Genomic DNA, 12,726 nt, shown 5'->3' with positions numbered 1-12,726 from the left:
TTTTGTAATTTTTTTATTATCATTCCCTATCATGATGTCGAGACTAGGCTTAATATGCTATTTTACAGTAACTGACAACAAAGTCAGTATACGTGAACTGTGAAATTAAAGGTTAAACCAACTATTGTCATGATAAGGTTACATTCCCGATTTATCTAGCCTACTTATATAACAAAATATCAGAATTGTTAAAAATATTCAGAAACGTTTGCATGTATGTATGTATGTATGTATGTATGTATGTATGTATGTATGTATGTATGTATGTATTTAACAAGCCATATGATTCACTGCCTTGTTGCTGAGCTGGGTCATAAAGACTTCACTTCCCATAATGCCCTGCTTCACAACAGAAGAGTTGTCCAGTCTATGTAATTTCCGCGAATCGGTTCTTTCGAACAGCGCATTGAAACAACCGGTTCTAAAAAAGATTCAGTGATTTTTGAATCATAGAATTTTGAGAATGATAAAACCATGTATTCACATATTGCTCTGTATAACAGTCTATCAGCGGTCTATAACATTTCTGTCAAATGTGTTGTAATGAATGTATAATGACTGCAACAAACTTAACTAGAACACATCAATTAAAACACTCGATATGTATACGTATGTAAATAAACCTGCCATATAACAGTTAGTTAACTCCTAAACATTTATATTACATTATATTCTAACATTAAAATAACGTACCTTTCGCCTCCTTTGTCATTCAAATGTTCTTGCTATCATTTCGCTCCTCTCGTCTTGGCTCATTTACGAGTTAAACATGACTGAAAAATACGCGGTTCTTGGTTTCCTGTGAGTCGGTATGTAGTTGACTCAAGAACCACTCTAACTGATTCAGTCTGATTCGTAAACGAGTCGTTCACACCGATTTTATGAAGAGGTTCGTTGGAAAAGATTCGATTCTAAAGAACAATTCGCTTGCGAATCGGTCATCGCTAAACAACAGTCGAGAGCGGAGAGAAAGGCAGTGGATTCCTCTCATACTGCCACTAAAAGAGACACACACACACACAGAGAGACGGGCGCATTTTCACACATAAATGGAGGCACGTCCATCGGGCGCCATCAAACAGCCCTAAACCTGTAAACATGGCGAAGGACCAAGAAGTGGAGCGCATCGCCAAGAAGCTGGACAAAATGGTGCACAAGAAAAACACTGTAAGTGTGACATTATTTCTTTATTCCTAGCATCTGAAAAAACGAAGAACTATTGATTTCATCCACGCGCTCGTTTCTGTTTGTCTAACAAGCACGAGATCTAACGTTAGTGTGATTATCACCTGTTTCATCCTCATCCAGTCAGTCAACCACCGGGCTCGTATTGGTCAATCTTCATGCACAATCACACATTTGGTGTTTATACTCTCATGTTTGAAGCGTTTGTGTATACTGTGATGAGCTGGCAGCTGGTTGTTCTCCAAATTTCTCCAGCGCAAACAAAAGACTCATTTATCCAACACTTCACACCAGTCAGTCCCAGTTATGTCCCCAAAACACAGCATTTATGTGCAGACTGGCTGTGTTTTTCTATGACCCAACCTATAGTTGAAGTAGCCAGTGTTTACTAATGCATTTGAGAAGTTGTTGTGTAACTGTATTTTCTCCTCTATGTGTTTTTAATCTTCAGGATGGTGCTATTGACCTGCTTCGGGAGCTGAAGAACATGAAGATGTCTTTGGAGACCCTTCAGGTATCTCAGCTGGACTGGAGACAGAATTTGTGGGCAGAGCATGTGCTGTGTTGGATTACATAATCCTCTCTTTCTCTTCCAGTCAGGGAATCCCATGCTTTTGTTTCTTATTGGCTACATTACTGCTTGTACTATTTCCGCAGTGTGTAGTATGCAATCTATGTAGTATGCAACATTTATATAGGCCTATGCATAGAATATCTGGGTATATTGCATGGTATATACCACGATTGTGATCAATCAATCCTGTCTTTTTTTGCCGTCTCATTGGATTATATTGGTTAAAAAAAAGGCCTACAGGATTTTTAAAAATGCTATAGTATTTCATTCTGGACAGAGCCACTGTGTTCCAGAACATACCAATGTTTTGGCTGTCAGTTTTTATCAGCTGGAATTTTGTTTTATTTTTTTATTTTTTTGTGATTCCAACAATATCATTCCTCTGTTATTACTCTGCTATTCATTTATATTTAGAATGATATATATTTTTAGAACTATAATGTTAATAATTATCGCTCTTGGTGTGAACGGGCCTTTAGTCTTTTCAGATCAATGCCTGATGTAATGTGATTAGAATTGTAAAGGATATCATGCCTAATACTCAATGTTGGTCAAAAACTGAAAATCTCATACGGACATTTGCTCATTATTTTATTTACTTACGATCCCCTCTCTTTTGAGCATTTTATAGCAGAAGAGTGAGTTAGTCAAAGCTTAGTAATTGGCTACTGGATGGTCATTTATAACAAAATGTATCAAGTTACAATATATCACAAGATTTTGTGATAGTCACTGTTAAATTTATTATAACAAATATGATCTTCCCATTGTTTCAATGTGGCCCACGTTGCAGTCGACACGGATCGGGATGTCAGTGAATGCAGTGCGGAAGCAGAGCTCGGAAGAGGAGGTGCAGACACTGGCCAAATCACTCATCAAGACCTGGAAGAAACTGCTGGGTACTGCATCTCCATTCACACCCAGACAGCTTAAACAAGACCTTTTAGACACGCGTTTCTCTTATTTCAGAGTGAATGAAAATGATTGAAGGAAACTGAAGATTTCCATTTTAAAAAGTGGTGGCACAAGCCTGCTGTCTTTTTGCTTTCTTGCTCTTATTATCTTAAGGATGTTACAAGTTAACTTGGTGATAGTAAATGCAATGGATTTTGTCTAATGTTAAAGCTGGATTGTGATCTTCTTTCATGTAGATGGATCTGAGGCTAAATCAGAGGAGAAGAAAAAAGTTGGATCTCCTCTCCAGTCCTCGTCTTCTAAAGACTGTCCTGGATCCAGTGACTCCAGGTGTGTGGGATCTATTTTGTAAATGCATATTATAGATCTTATTGTGAACAATTCTATGGAAGCTTGTTTTCACCTCTGAATAAAAAATAAAAAAAGGTAGTTGCCACTTTTTATCCCACAATTCTGACCTTTCTCCCTCACAATTGCGTGATATAAACCCGCAATTGTGCGTTATAAAGTCGGAAATGTGAGATATAAACTTGCAATTGTAAGTAAATGTCAGAATATTGTGAGCTGACTTTTTTCCTCAGGATTGGACTTTATAACTCGCAATTGCAAGGTTAGATCTCACAATTCTGAGAGAAGTCAGCATTTCAGGATATAAATTCAGAATTGTGGGATATGCACTCATAATTGTGAGGAAAAAAGTCAGAATTACGGGATATAAACTCGTAATTGCAAGGAAGAAAGTCAGAATCGTGGGATATAAACTTGTAATTGCAGGATATAAACTGGTAATTGCAAGAAAAGAAGTCGGAATTGCGGGATATAATCTGGTAATTGCAAGAAAAGAAGTTGGAATAGCAGGATATAATCTCGTAATTGCAAAAAAAGTAATTATTGCGAGAGATAAACTTGCAATTGTGAGAAAAGAAGATGGTATTGTGGGATATAAACTCATAATTGTGAGAATAATAGTCAGAATTGCGGGATATAAATGCATAATTGCAAGGAAAAAGTAAGAATTGCGAGATATAAACTCGAAAAACTGCGAGGTGAAAAAAAGCCAGAGTTGCGAGATATAAACTTGCAGCTGCAAGAAAGTCAGAATTATGAGTTTATATCTTGCAATTTTGAGAAAAAAAGCCCAAATTATGTGATTAAAAAGTAAGTCCAAATGATCTTTTAATTTTTTTTTATTTTTATTCCGTGGCTGAAACAATCTTCCATACAATTAATCTGTCCATGTTTCATAAAAAAAGAAAAAGAAAAAAAGATTGACCTCGTTACGGTTAAGAACATAATCTTCAAGCTACTTGTCACTAGTGGTTGATTGGATCTGGATTTTTTGATGGCCGTTACATAGTCAAACTTTTTGATAACATATCATTTTTATATATTTTTTTTACTGGTGGGTGCAGGACACTATAGTTCATTTATGTGAGGATAGCAAAATAAAGTAAACTGACATATTATACCCAAAAAATCTTCATACAGTGGACTACCAGTAAAATGTATACAAATTTTGGACCAAAAATTATTCAGACACTTTGACCTGACCTGTTTTGCTTAAAGGGATACTTCACCGTTTTTTCATATTAAACTATGTTATTCCCTTAACTAAGACGAGTTAATACATACCTCTATCGTCTCAGTGCGTGCACTCAATCACTTTGGCGTGTGGTGATACTTTGATAGCACTTAGCTTAGCCCAGTTCATTCATTAGGACCCAAACAGAGATGAAGTTAGAAGCGACCAAACACCTCCACGTTTTCCCTATTTAAATACAGTTACACGAGGAAGCACTTCGACTCGGCGCAGTAAAAAGTCACTCCTGAAAAATCCTCTCCCCCTCTCCCTCTCACTTCTGTCATTAGAACCAATGTGACTTTTTACTGCGCCGAGTCGAAGTGCTTCCAAGTGCTATTCCGCCATACATTATAGTTATCCTTTTTACCCGCTTAGAAAAGCGCCACGTTTTATTTTGTGTCACCATACTTGGTCGTGTAACTACTCGTGTAACTGTATTTAAATAGTGAAAACGTGAAGGTGTTTGGTCGCTTCTAAAGGCCAATTTATACTTCTGCGTCGAGTGTACGCCGTAGTGTACGTCGTAGGCTACGCACTTAGGCGACGCCGTCGTGAGCATTTATACTTCTGCGAATGTCTGTGTTGCTCTGCAGTTACACCGCCGAAACGCTAGTTGGCGCGGGTGGGTTTTAATGTTCCACTGTGTTTACATTCCTCGCGGCTGTCTGAGCAATGGCGACTGAAGGAGTCATACAGATGGCTATATTTTCGCACTTCTTCAAGCAATCTCTCGGTCACTTGGTCTATTTCCATGGCTCTTCACTGATCTTCGGAATTTAAAAATGGCGGGCGGGCGGTGCAGAGTGCAGAAGATCATTCCGGAAATGCGTAGGAGGAAACGCGATGCTATCCAGCCGACCAATCACAGATCTTTCGGTCCGCGTCGCCGCGACGCGTAGTTACATTTTTGAGGAGGTGCGCGTCAGGGTACGGCGAAGGGTACGACGTATGGTACACGTCAATGCGTATGCTACGCCGTACCTTCTACGCGCACCCGACGGAGAAGTATAAATTGGCCTTAACTCCATCTCTGTTTGGGTCCTAATGAATGAACTGGGCTAAGCTAAGTGCTATCAAAGTATCGCCACACGCCAAAGCGATTGAGTGCACACACTGAGACGAGAGAGGTATGTATCAACTCGTCTTAGTTAAGGGAATAACATAGTTTAATATGAAAAAACGGTGAAGTATCCCTTTAAGTGTTTTTTCTTTAATTTCTCATGCAAACTTTTTACATCACAGACTGAACAATATTAAGCATTGCTTGGTAATTGGTTGACCTAAATTGGTATTATCTAATTGTGTACTTAAATTTAACAGCTGACAGCTATTCAACCTAATTCATTTGTGAGACAGTCTAACAGAAGGATGGCCAAAACCAGTGAAACATCAACTGACTTGATAACTCTGAGTTCTTGTCATATTTTATTACCATTTTCTAAACTATAGTGAATAAACTGTGATAGTGTGAGAAATGTTGAAGGTGTCTAAATACATTTTGGTTTGACTGTACATATCACACTTTATTTAATTTACACTTTCTAAAATGCATCATTAACTATTAAAAAATGTGGCAAAATTAAGCATTTATTCTTTAGATAGCAACGTCTTAATCCTATAAAAAAAATGGAGTTTTACAAAACAGTGAAATGTTGTTTCTTCTTGTTGACTAGTAACAAACAAGAGACGCCAAAAACTCCCACCACCCCAGGCACCCCAAAATTCACCTCCTTCCCACCGGCACCCGTCACGACGGACAGTGTGCGCACTAAATGCAGAGAGCTGCTGGTGGCGGCCCTACAGACTGATGGTAAGCCATGAACAAATTAAGCTAAGTAACTGTAAGTTCATTTTACTTGAATATAAGTTCATTGCACTTAATTAAACAAAGTAACATGAACTCTAACTGTGAAATTAAGGGAACTAAAATGTTGAAATTAAGTGCTATAAAATTTATTTTTGCAAAAGCTGACTAAAGGGCGAGATCTGTTAATGTTTCATTTTTATATTGGATTTAAAATTTGAGTTAAACTATTTTAATTTAATGGTTTTACTAAATTCAGTTAAATTTCAGCTACACAGTGTATTTGAATAGAGTTTATAGTTATTTAATATTTAGAAATAAAAATATTTTTTAGTGACATCAAATAAAACATGTTCACATTTGTCATAAATATTGGTTTTGACCTTACAAAATGGTTTTTAGCATAAAATGATGAGTTGACACAACTCATTAGGTCTTTACTATAAATGTATTTATAAGTTATATATAATATGTAATTGTATTATATTAAGTCCTGGTTTTACTGATAGACCCTAGATTAAGCCAGGATTATTATGCTTCTTCGAATATTACATTTTGTGCAGTGTGTAATAAAGCTGTTTGTGAATGTGAGAGATTTGAAAAGTTTTAAAGATCAAAGTGCACGACAAATAAAGTTATTGTGTCCTAATATAAATAATCGGTTCTGAACTGGTGAAATGAGTCGTCAGCAATTCCAGTCTCACTTCCTGTTCAAACCTACGTAACAATGTAACAAATTAGCATAATACCAGCCTATGGTTTTCATTGGCTGCCCTCGAACGATGTCTACTTTGATGTCTACTCCGCCCTCAAACACTGTAGGGTAACTGAGTACTGGAAGTGTTTGGTTTGTATTTCGACCATAGACAGTAAAAGAAATGGACACAGCGACCCCATAGAGTTCAACGGAGACCAGTGAAGTCAATTAGAAGCACTCACTTCCTGATAGCTGAGCGTACTGCGCAGACTCAAACTGAGCTTGACGACGTAGATGTGACGTGAGCAACCTGTCTGACAGTTGTAAGTCTTCTAGTAGCTGTGGAAAGAGAAATCTGAATCATTCCCTTCCGAATCTTGCAGAGACGGAGAGCGTGAGTAGGAGCTGTCCATGAGCTAGGAGCATGAGCAACTTTATGACTCTCTATGGGCTTCTCCCTTGACTTTAACAGACTTTATGCCTCCACGTCCCCCCCGATTGACTGTGAGCTTCTATACGGTCATTTCTCTACTGTGCGACAGAGGGTCGCGTGGTTATGACGCAATCCTTAGCCTATTTTTACAAAAACGGCTTCTACAGGGCCATAGTGTAAGATACAAGGTAATGGAGCCTTTTATACATTGTCGTGTTTCTTAAGAAATAAACAATGGACAAATGGGGTCTTTAAACGCCTCAGATGTAAAGATATCCGCTGTCAAAGTGACGCCAAAATGAATGGGAGTCAATGGATGCTAACAGCAGGTGATGGCTTGTTAGCCAATGGATGCCCCCATAGAAGGTACGCTTTCCGGGTGCTGGATTACCCCCTTGGTTTCGACATGTCGAGAAGATGATGTTTTCAGCGCTGCAAGTCCACTTTGCTGCTCTTCAAAAGAATGAGGAGTCCCGTTGGAATTAATATGGAAAAACCAGCGCCACCGTAACAGTTTGTATTACTGTGTGTGTATCAAGCGCTGAGGAAGCCTCCGGAACTGAAATTCAGATGATAGGTGTTTCTTTTCTGACACGCGCTGAAAGCAGTAGACGAATCACAACAGACTGATCTGTAGGAGACCATGTAGGAGACCTCCAAAATAAAATTAGAAACAATTAAAATAGCATAATAGAGGCATGTTCAGCATAAACTGGACTATTAGTTTTAATTTATAACTATTGTTATAATTTTTGTATTAATTTCTCAGGTGATCACCAGACAATCGGAGCAGACTGTGAACACCTGGCAGCACAGATTGAAGATTATATCCTTCTCATTACCACAGTTAGTTGGTAAAACAGTAATCTTCTGAAATATTTGTACAATAAAAAAATAAAAAAAGTTTATTTAAATATATTTTTGGAAACCATGATACATTTTTTTTGATGAATAAAGAGCAGCATTTATTTGAAATTGAAATATTTGTATTGTACTGACCCCAAACTTTTATTTTGAAAATGCATTTTGCCTGCATATTGTGTAGTTACATCTACCAGCAGGGGACGTGATTATCAGCCAAACCTTGACCTATTACCCTAAACAATGTTTTGATAGCGCCACAGTGTTTACACTTTCCATTGAAATCCGCCAACAAATGGTTTACTTGCAGTAGTCTCTGCATATTAAACTGGGAGAGAAGAAAATATTTGAAATATCAGAAAAATTGCTTGCTTCCCTTTGAAAGGAGAATGTAAAATAAAGACTTTGTGCTTCCTTGACTGGACTTCATGGCACACGTATCTACCAGGAGTTCAAATCCACTGACATAAAGTACAAGACCAGACTGAGGAGTCGCATTTCCAACCTCAAGGACCAGAAAAACCCAGACTTACGCCGGAACGTCTTGTGTGGCAACATCTCGCCAGACCGCATCGCCAGTATGACAGCAGAGGTACGTCTGGATCTGATTTTGGCTTGAGAAGTGTTAAAGTCACCATGAGATTAAAATGACAATTCTTTTTTTTTTTTTATGGAATATTGCAGTATTCATTCAGTGCACATTATTGTTTATTTTTAAATATATTATAACTTCCCCTCCCTCCTGCAGCATCACTACTTCTTTTCTCTGATGACATGTTTACTGGTGTGAGGGCGGGACAACCTGTCACTCACATGACATCACAGCAATAGCAAACCACAATGATCCAATCAATTCCCAATTGACAAAATCAAGTCCTGCCCTAGATTTTTTTCTGGTTTGATAGACCGTTTCACTCCAATATAATTCACACTAGGAAAGAAAAGCCTATCTGCCATTTAAGGTCTAGTAAACTACAGCAAGATATGAAGCGTGTTTGTGTGAATTGCGTGTTTGGCAGGAGATGGCAAGCGCAGAGCTGAAAGAGATCAGGAAAGCGCTGACCAAGGAGTCCATTCGAGAGCATCAGCTCTCCAAAGTGGGCGGCACGGAGACTGACATGTTCATCTGTGGAAAATGCAGGGGCAAGAACTGCACTTACACTCAGGTATGCTGTGACCAGCGTTTAGGACTGTTTCATAACCAGATGCGTTTATACTTGCCATCATTATAAATAAAAAAACAGCTATCAATCTGAGCAGCAGTAGGTTACACAAGCATTTGTATACTTAAGCCACGCTTTTAAAAAAGAAAATGGGGGCGGATCAAGTTTCTGAAACACAAAAAGCCCCACATTTCTGTGCTTTGATCCGTTTGCATGTCTGAAAGGAAGTTTGCAAGTGGGTTAAAGCTGCATTGAAGCGTGAAACAAGCAGGAATGTAACGCGCAGTCTCTCCCCGCAGGTCCAGACACGCAGTGCAGATGAACCCATGACCACCTTCGTGCTGTGCAACGAGTGTGGAAACCGGTGGAAGGTAAGAATCTCCCTACACGCCTTGCAGTGCAAAAGCCTGAGTAATCTGGGTTACTGAAGACCTAAAAACTGTCAAATCCATTATGCGACTGATAAACACGTGCGTTTTCAATTAATGTTACAATGTCGCCACATGGTGGCAGTATTTATTCACTGTTATCTAACCTTACAGCCATACTTCATTCAAAGTTTACCAGCATTACTGACTGCACAAATTGGCTATAAGGAAATGATCAATTTAAGGAGGTTTATATTTCAAACAATGACAATGGAACAAGATAAAATATAGAGAGAAGAACGGGTTAGTTGTCACATGGTTTATGTTTCAGTAACTGTTAGATCAGAAGGAAAATTACACGCATGCTGGTGTTCCCTAGCTAGAAGATGTCAGTTTCAATCACTTGTTTAAATACTTAAATATTTAAAATAAATATAAATATTTTATGTATATTTTTTGCTATAGGTGTTGAGCACACAATAAAACCTCACTGGCTTACATTAAAATTAACTATATAATGATATTAAACTATATTAACTGAACCGCGAAAATCACAATGGAAAAACAAGATATTCAATATATTCCACTAGTTATTACTCTTCATTTACAGGGGCGAGGGGGAAACATGTTTTGAATACTGTATTTATTGTCTTCTGTTTTCTCTTTTCATAGTTTTGCTAAAGACTAACGTGAGCAGGATTCTTCATATGAAGAGATGACCTGAATTCATAGTGAAAGGAACTCTTTTTTTTTTTCTTTTGAGAAAAAAAAAAATCTGATGTCTTTTTTTGATACATTCATTTTCATAGCTTTGTAATATATGAGTGTTGCTACTTCAAAAACCTGCTCCGTATTATTTTTTATTATTTTTTTTATTTTTTACTGCTGTAATATCATTCCCTTTCATGCACGCCCGATAACTTAGACTCAGTAAGTCAGCTGGCTTGTTCATTCTTGCTTTGCCTTTTGATATAGCGCTTGTGCCTTTTTGCTCTGAGTGCCAAGTAATTGCTGAAAGAATTTGTACCCATTCATACAATTTTTTTTGTTTGTTTGTTTGTTTTGAACGTGTGCTTTTCATATGTATATGCAGTTTATGCACTTAGCAGATGATTTATTTAACCAAATCTTGATAGGTTGGTTGCTTTTCCAGAGTTTAGGAAGTCTTAAAGGATTACGGTTAATATTTGAGTCTTAACGTAGGCGGTAGTTTGCTTCTTGTAGACAGCCAGACAAAGAGTAAAACAGAATGTGGTACATGATTGAAGGTTCATATGTATTATATGAATAATTTGACTGTTTTGCCTCAGTAAATTTGACTAGAAATATTTTGTGGATTTAGTGTTTTTTTTGTTGTTGTTGTTGTTTTTTACTTCGTCCCTCCAGACCCACCTGTATGACTCCCTCCATGAATAAAGCTAATGTTTTAGCAGCTCTTCCATGCCATTCAATTCAACAGGGAATAGCAACAAACCATGGGATCAAACTTAAAAATAAAATAAAATAAAAAGTATGATTGCACAGTATTTTTAGTCATTCTCAAGTCATTTTGTTTTGTGGAAATCATACTTTTTTTATGACTATAAAGTTAAAAGGCCAATTTTTTTTTTTTTGTAGCATTAAAATATATTTACGGTCAATTATGATCCGAAAATCCATTTTGATTTAATGCGTTCTTGCTAAATAAAAGTATTAAATATAAACTCCTTACTTCTGACCCCAATCTTTTGAACAGTAGGGTGTCAATGGTTTTCAAATATGGTGCTAAGACACATCACAACAGGTTTGACGTCAATGGCAATTGGAACCAATGATGTTTGATATTGTTTGATATATATGATGTATTGTTAAACCACTTACATTGTGGTATCACTGGTATATGAGTTGCATGGTTCACATTTTGGAGCTCAATTGCCCTCATCTGCATTGACTACATCATTGTATAGAAGACACTATGGAATGTTTTCCATAATATAATAAAATGGTCTAATTTGAAAAACATGGAGGTGAGTAAATGAATTTTAAGATATTCTATATTTAGTCTGCTGCTACTTTTTATTGTGCTTCAGATGTTTTCCACTAGAGGGAGCAGTCAGACAATACTCAGAACAAACACTCAACAACTGTGTTCCACTGACATCATATGTGTGATGTATTAACAGGAATATGATGTTTTAATCCAGTGTTTGATGTCTTTGATCCCGAGGACTTGCACATCAAACTGGTCCTATATTTTGGGAACTTCTCAGCAGTGTCCTCATATCTTAATCAAATCTGAGAATAGAACTGACCCTTTTTTGACTTGCATAAGACACAGCTGGTGAGATGTGTCTGGCCTTTGCCCGAGCAGTAATTTGCTAAGAGCTGTCACATTTCTTAATTATGTTGACCAAAAATAAATGCTGTGAGATCTGGTTTTGAATTGAAGGGATCATGGAAGGTGCTCCTAAATAACAGCACATATGGGTTTAGTACCTGCCAGATCAATAAGAAAACAAAGCTTTGAATGTGTGATGGGTTGGAGAATAGGGTGGGAATCTCCCAAGCAACTGTCTCCACAGAGGGGCGTTCGAGGGACAAAATAGCCCCCAGTCATGGGGGAATTAAAGGGTCACTAAGCAAGCATTTAGATCTGCTGATTTCAAATGAATGGCTGGTTTATTTAAAATGCGCAGTGTTTGGAGGAAGTTTCCAGGCCTTTCAAGGGAGTAAACCATGAATGTATAGTCTGTAGGACCCAGCCTCAGGTGAAGAAGAAAGGAGGATTGTAACAGTCTACATGTTACAATCCTCCTTTCTGAAAAATGTGTTGTTCTGAAACACTGATCTCAGTCTCCATATCCAAATGTAAACGCATTCGTTGAAGACAACAGTGTAAATAATGGGAATGAGTTATATGTGCAATGCTTTAAGAAAGTAGCAATGACTCGATGCACAACTAATGTGGGGGCACAACAAAATTTTTTTAAACATTTTAAAATGTTTAAAACATTTTTTTTTTAAACATGGATAAATCATTTACAATAATTTAAATATACATTTACAAAATATGTCCAATTTATTTCGTGTCAACTTAAACCTACAGAGCAAGTTTCTTATTTATTGGTCTATAAAGGGTCTGTTTCTGTTACCACCTTTTATCAT

The 12,726-nt window shown here is 37.4% G+C and overlaps 1 protein-coding gene across 1 annotated transcript; it reads left to right on the top strand.

Moving 5' to 3' along the window:
• The first annotated feature begins 892 nt into the window (after positions 1-892).
• Positions 893-10,910, top strand: tcea2 (transcription elongation factor A (SII), 2). Its single transcript, XM_082144505.1, has 10 exons — positions 893-1,167; positions 1,637-1,699; positions 2,553-2,658; positions 2,911-3,004; positions 5,930-6,066; positions 7,960-8,016; positions 8,489-8,643; positions 9,071-9,217; positions 9,514-9,585; positions 10,255-10,910. The coding sequence occupies exons 1-10, from the start codon at positions 1,099-1,101 to the stop codon at positions 10,261-10,263; spliced, it is 909 nt and encodes a 302-aa protein (XP_082000631.1). The 5' UTR covers positions 893-1,098; the 3' UTR covers positions 10,264-10,910.
• The last annotated feature ends 1,816 nt before the right edge of the window (positions 10,911-12,726 follow it).

This window comes from Leuciscus leuciscus (assembly GCF_965113295.1).
Source record: "Leuciscus leuciscus genome assembly, chromosome: 18".
NCBI classification, from domain to species: domain Eukaryota; kingdom Metazoa; phylum Chordata; class Actinopteri; order Cypriniformes; family Leuciscidae; genus Leuciscus; species Leuciscus leuciscus.
The sequence above is the reverse complement of the archived record's forward strand: the minus strand, read 5'-3'. Positions and strand labels throughout refer to the sequence as shown.

Excerpts from the sequence above, each read along its gene's own strand:
- tcea2 (XM_082144505.1), top strand. The coding sequence starts at position 1,099 with ATGGCGAAGGACCAAGAAGTGGAGCGCATCGCCAAGAAGCTGGACAAA. Across the intron at positions 1,700-2,552 it reads TGTCTTTGGAGACCCTTCAG|TCGACACGGATCGGGATGTC; the intron begins GTATCTCAGCTG and ends CCCACGTTGCAG. Across the intron at positions 9,218-9,513 it reads AGAACTGCACTTACACTCAG|GTCCAGACACGCAGTGCAGA; the intron begins GTATGCTGTGAC and ends CTCTCCCCGCAG.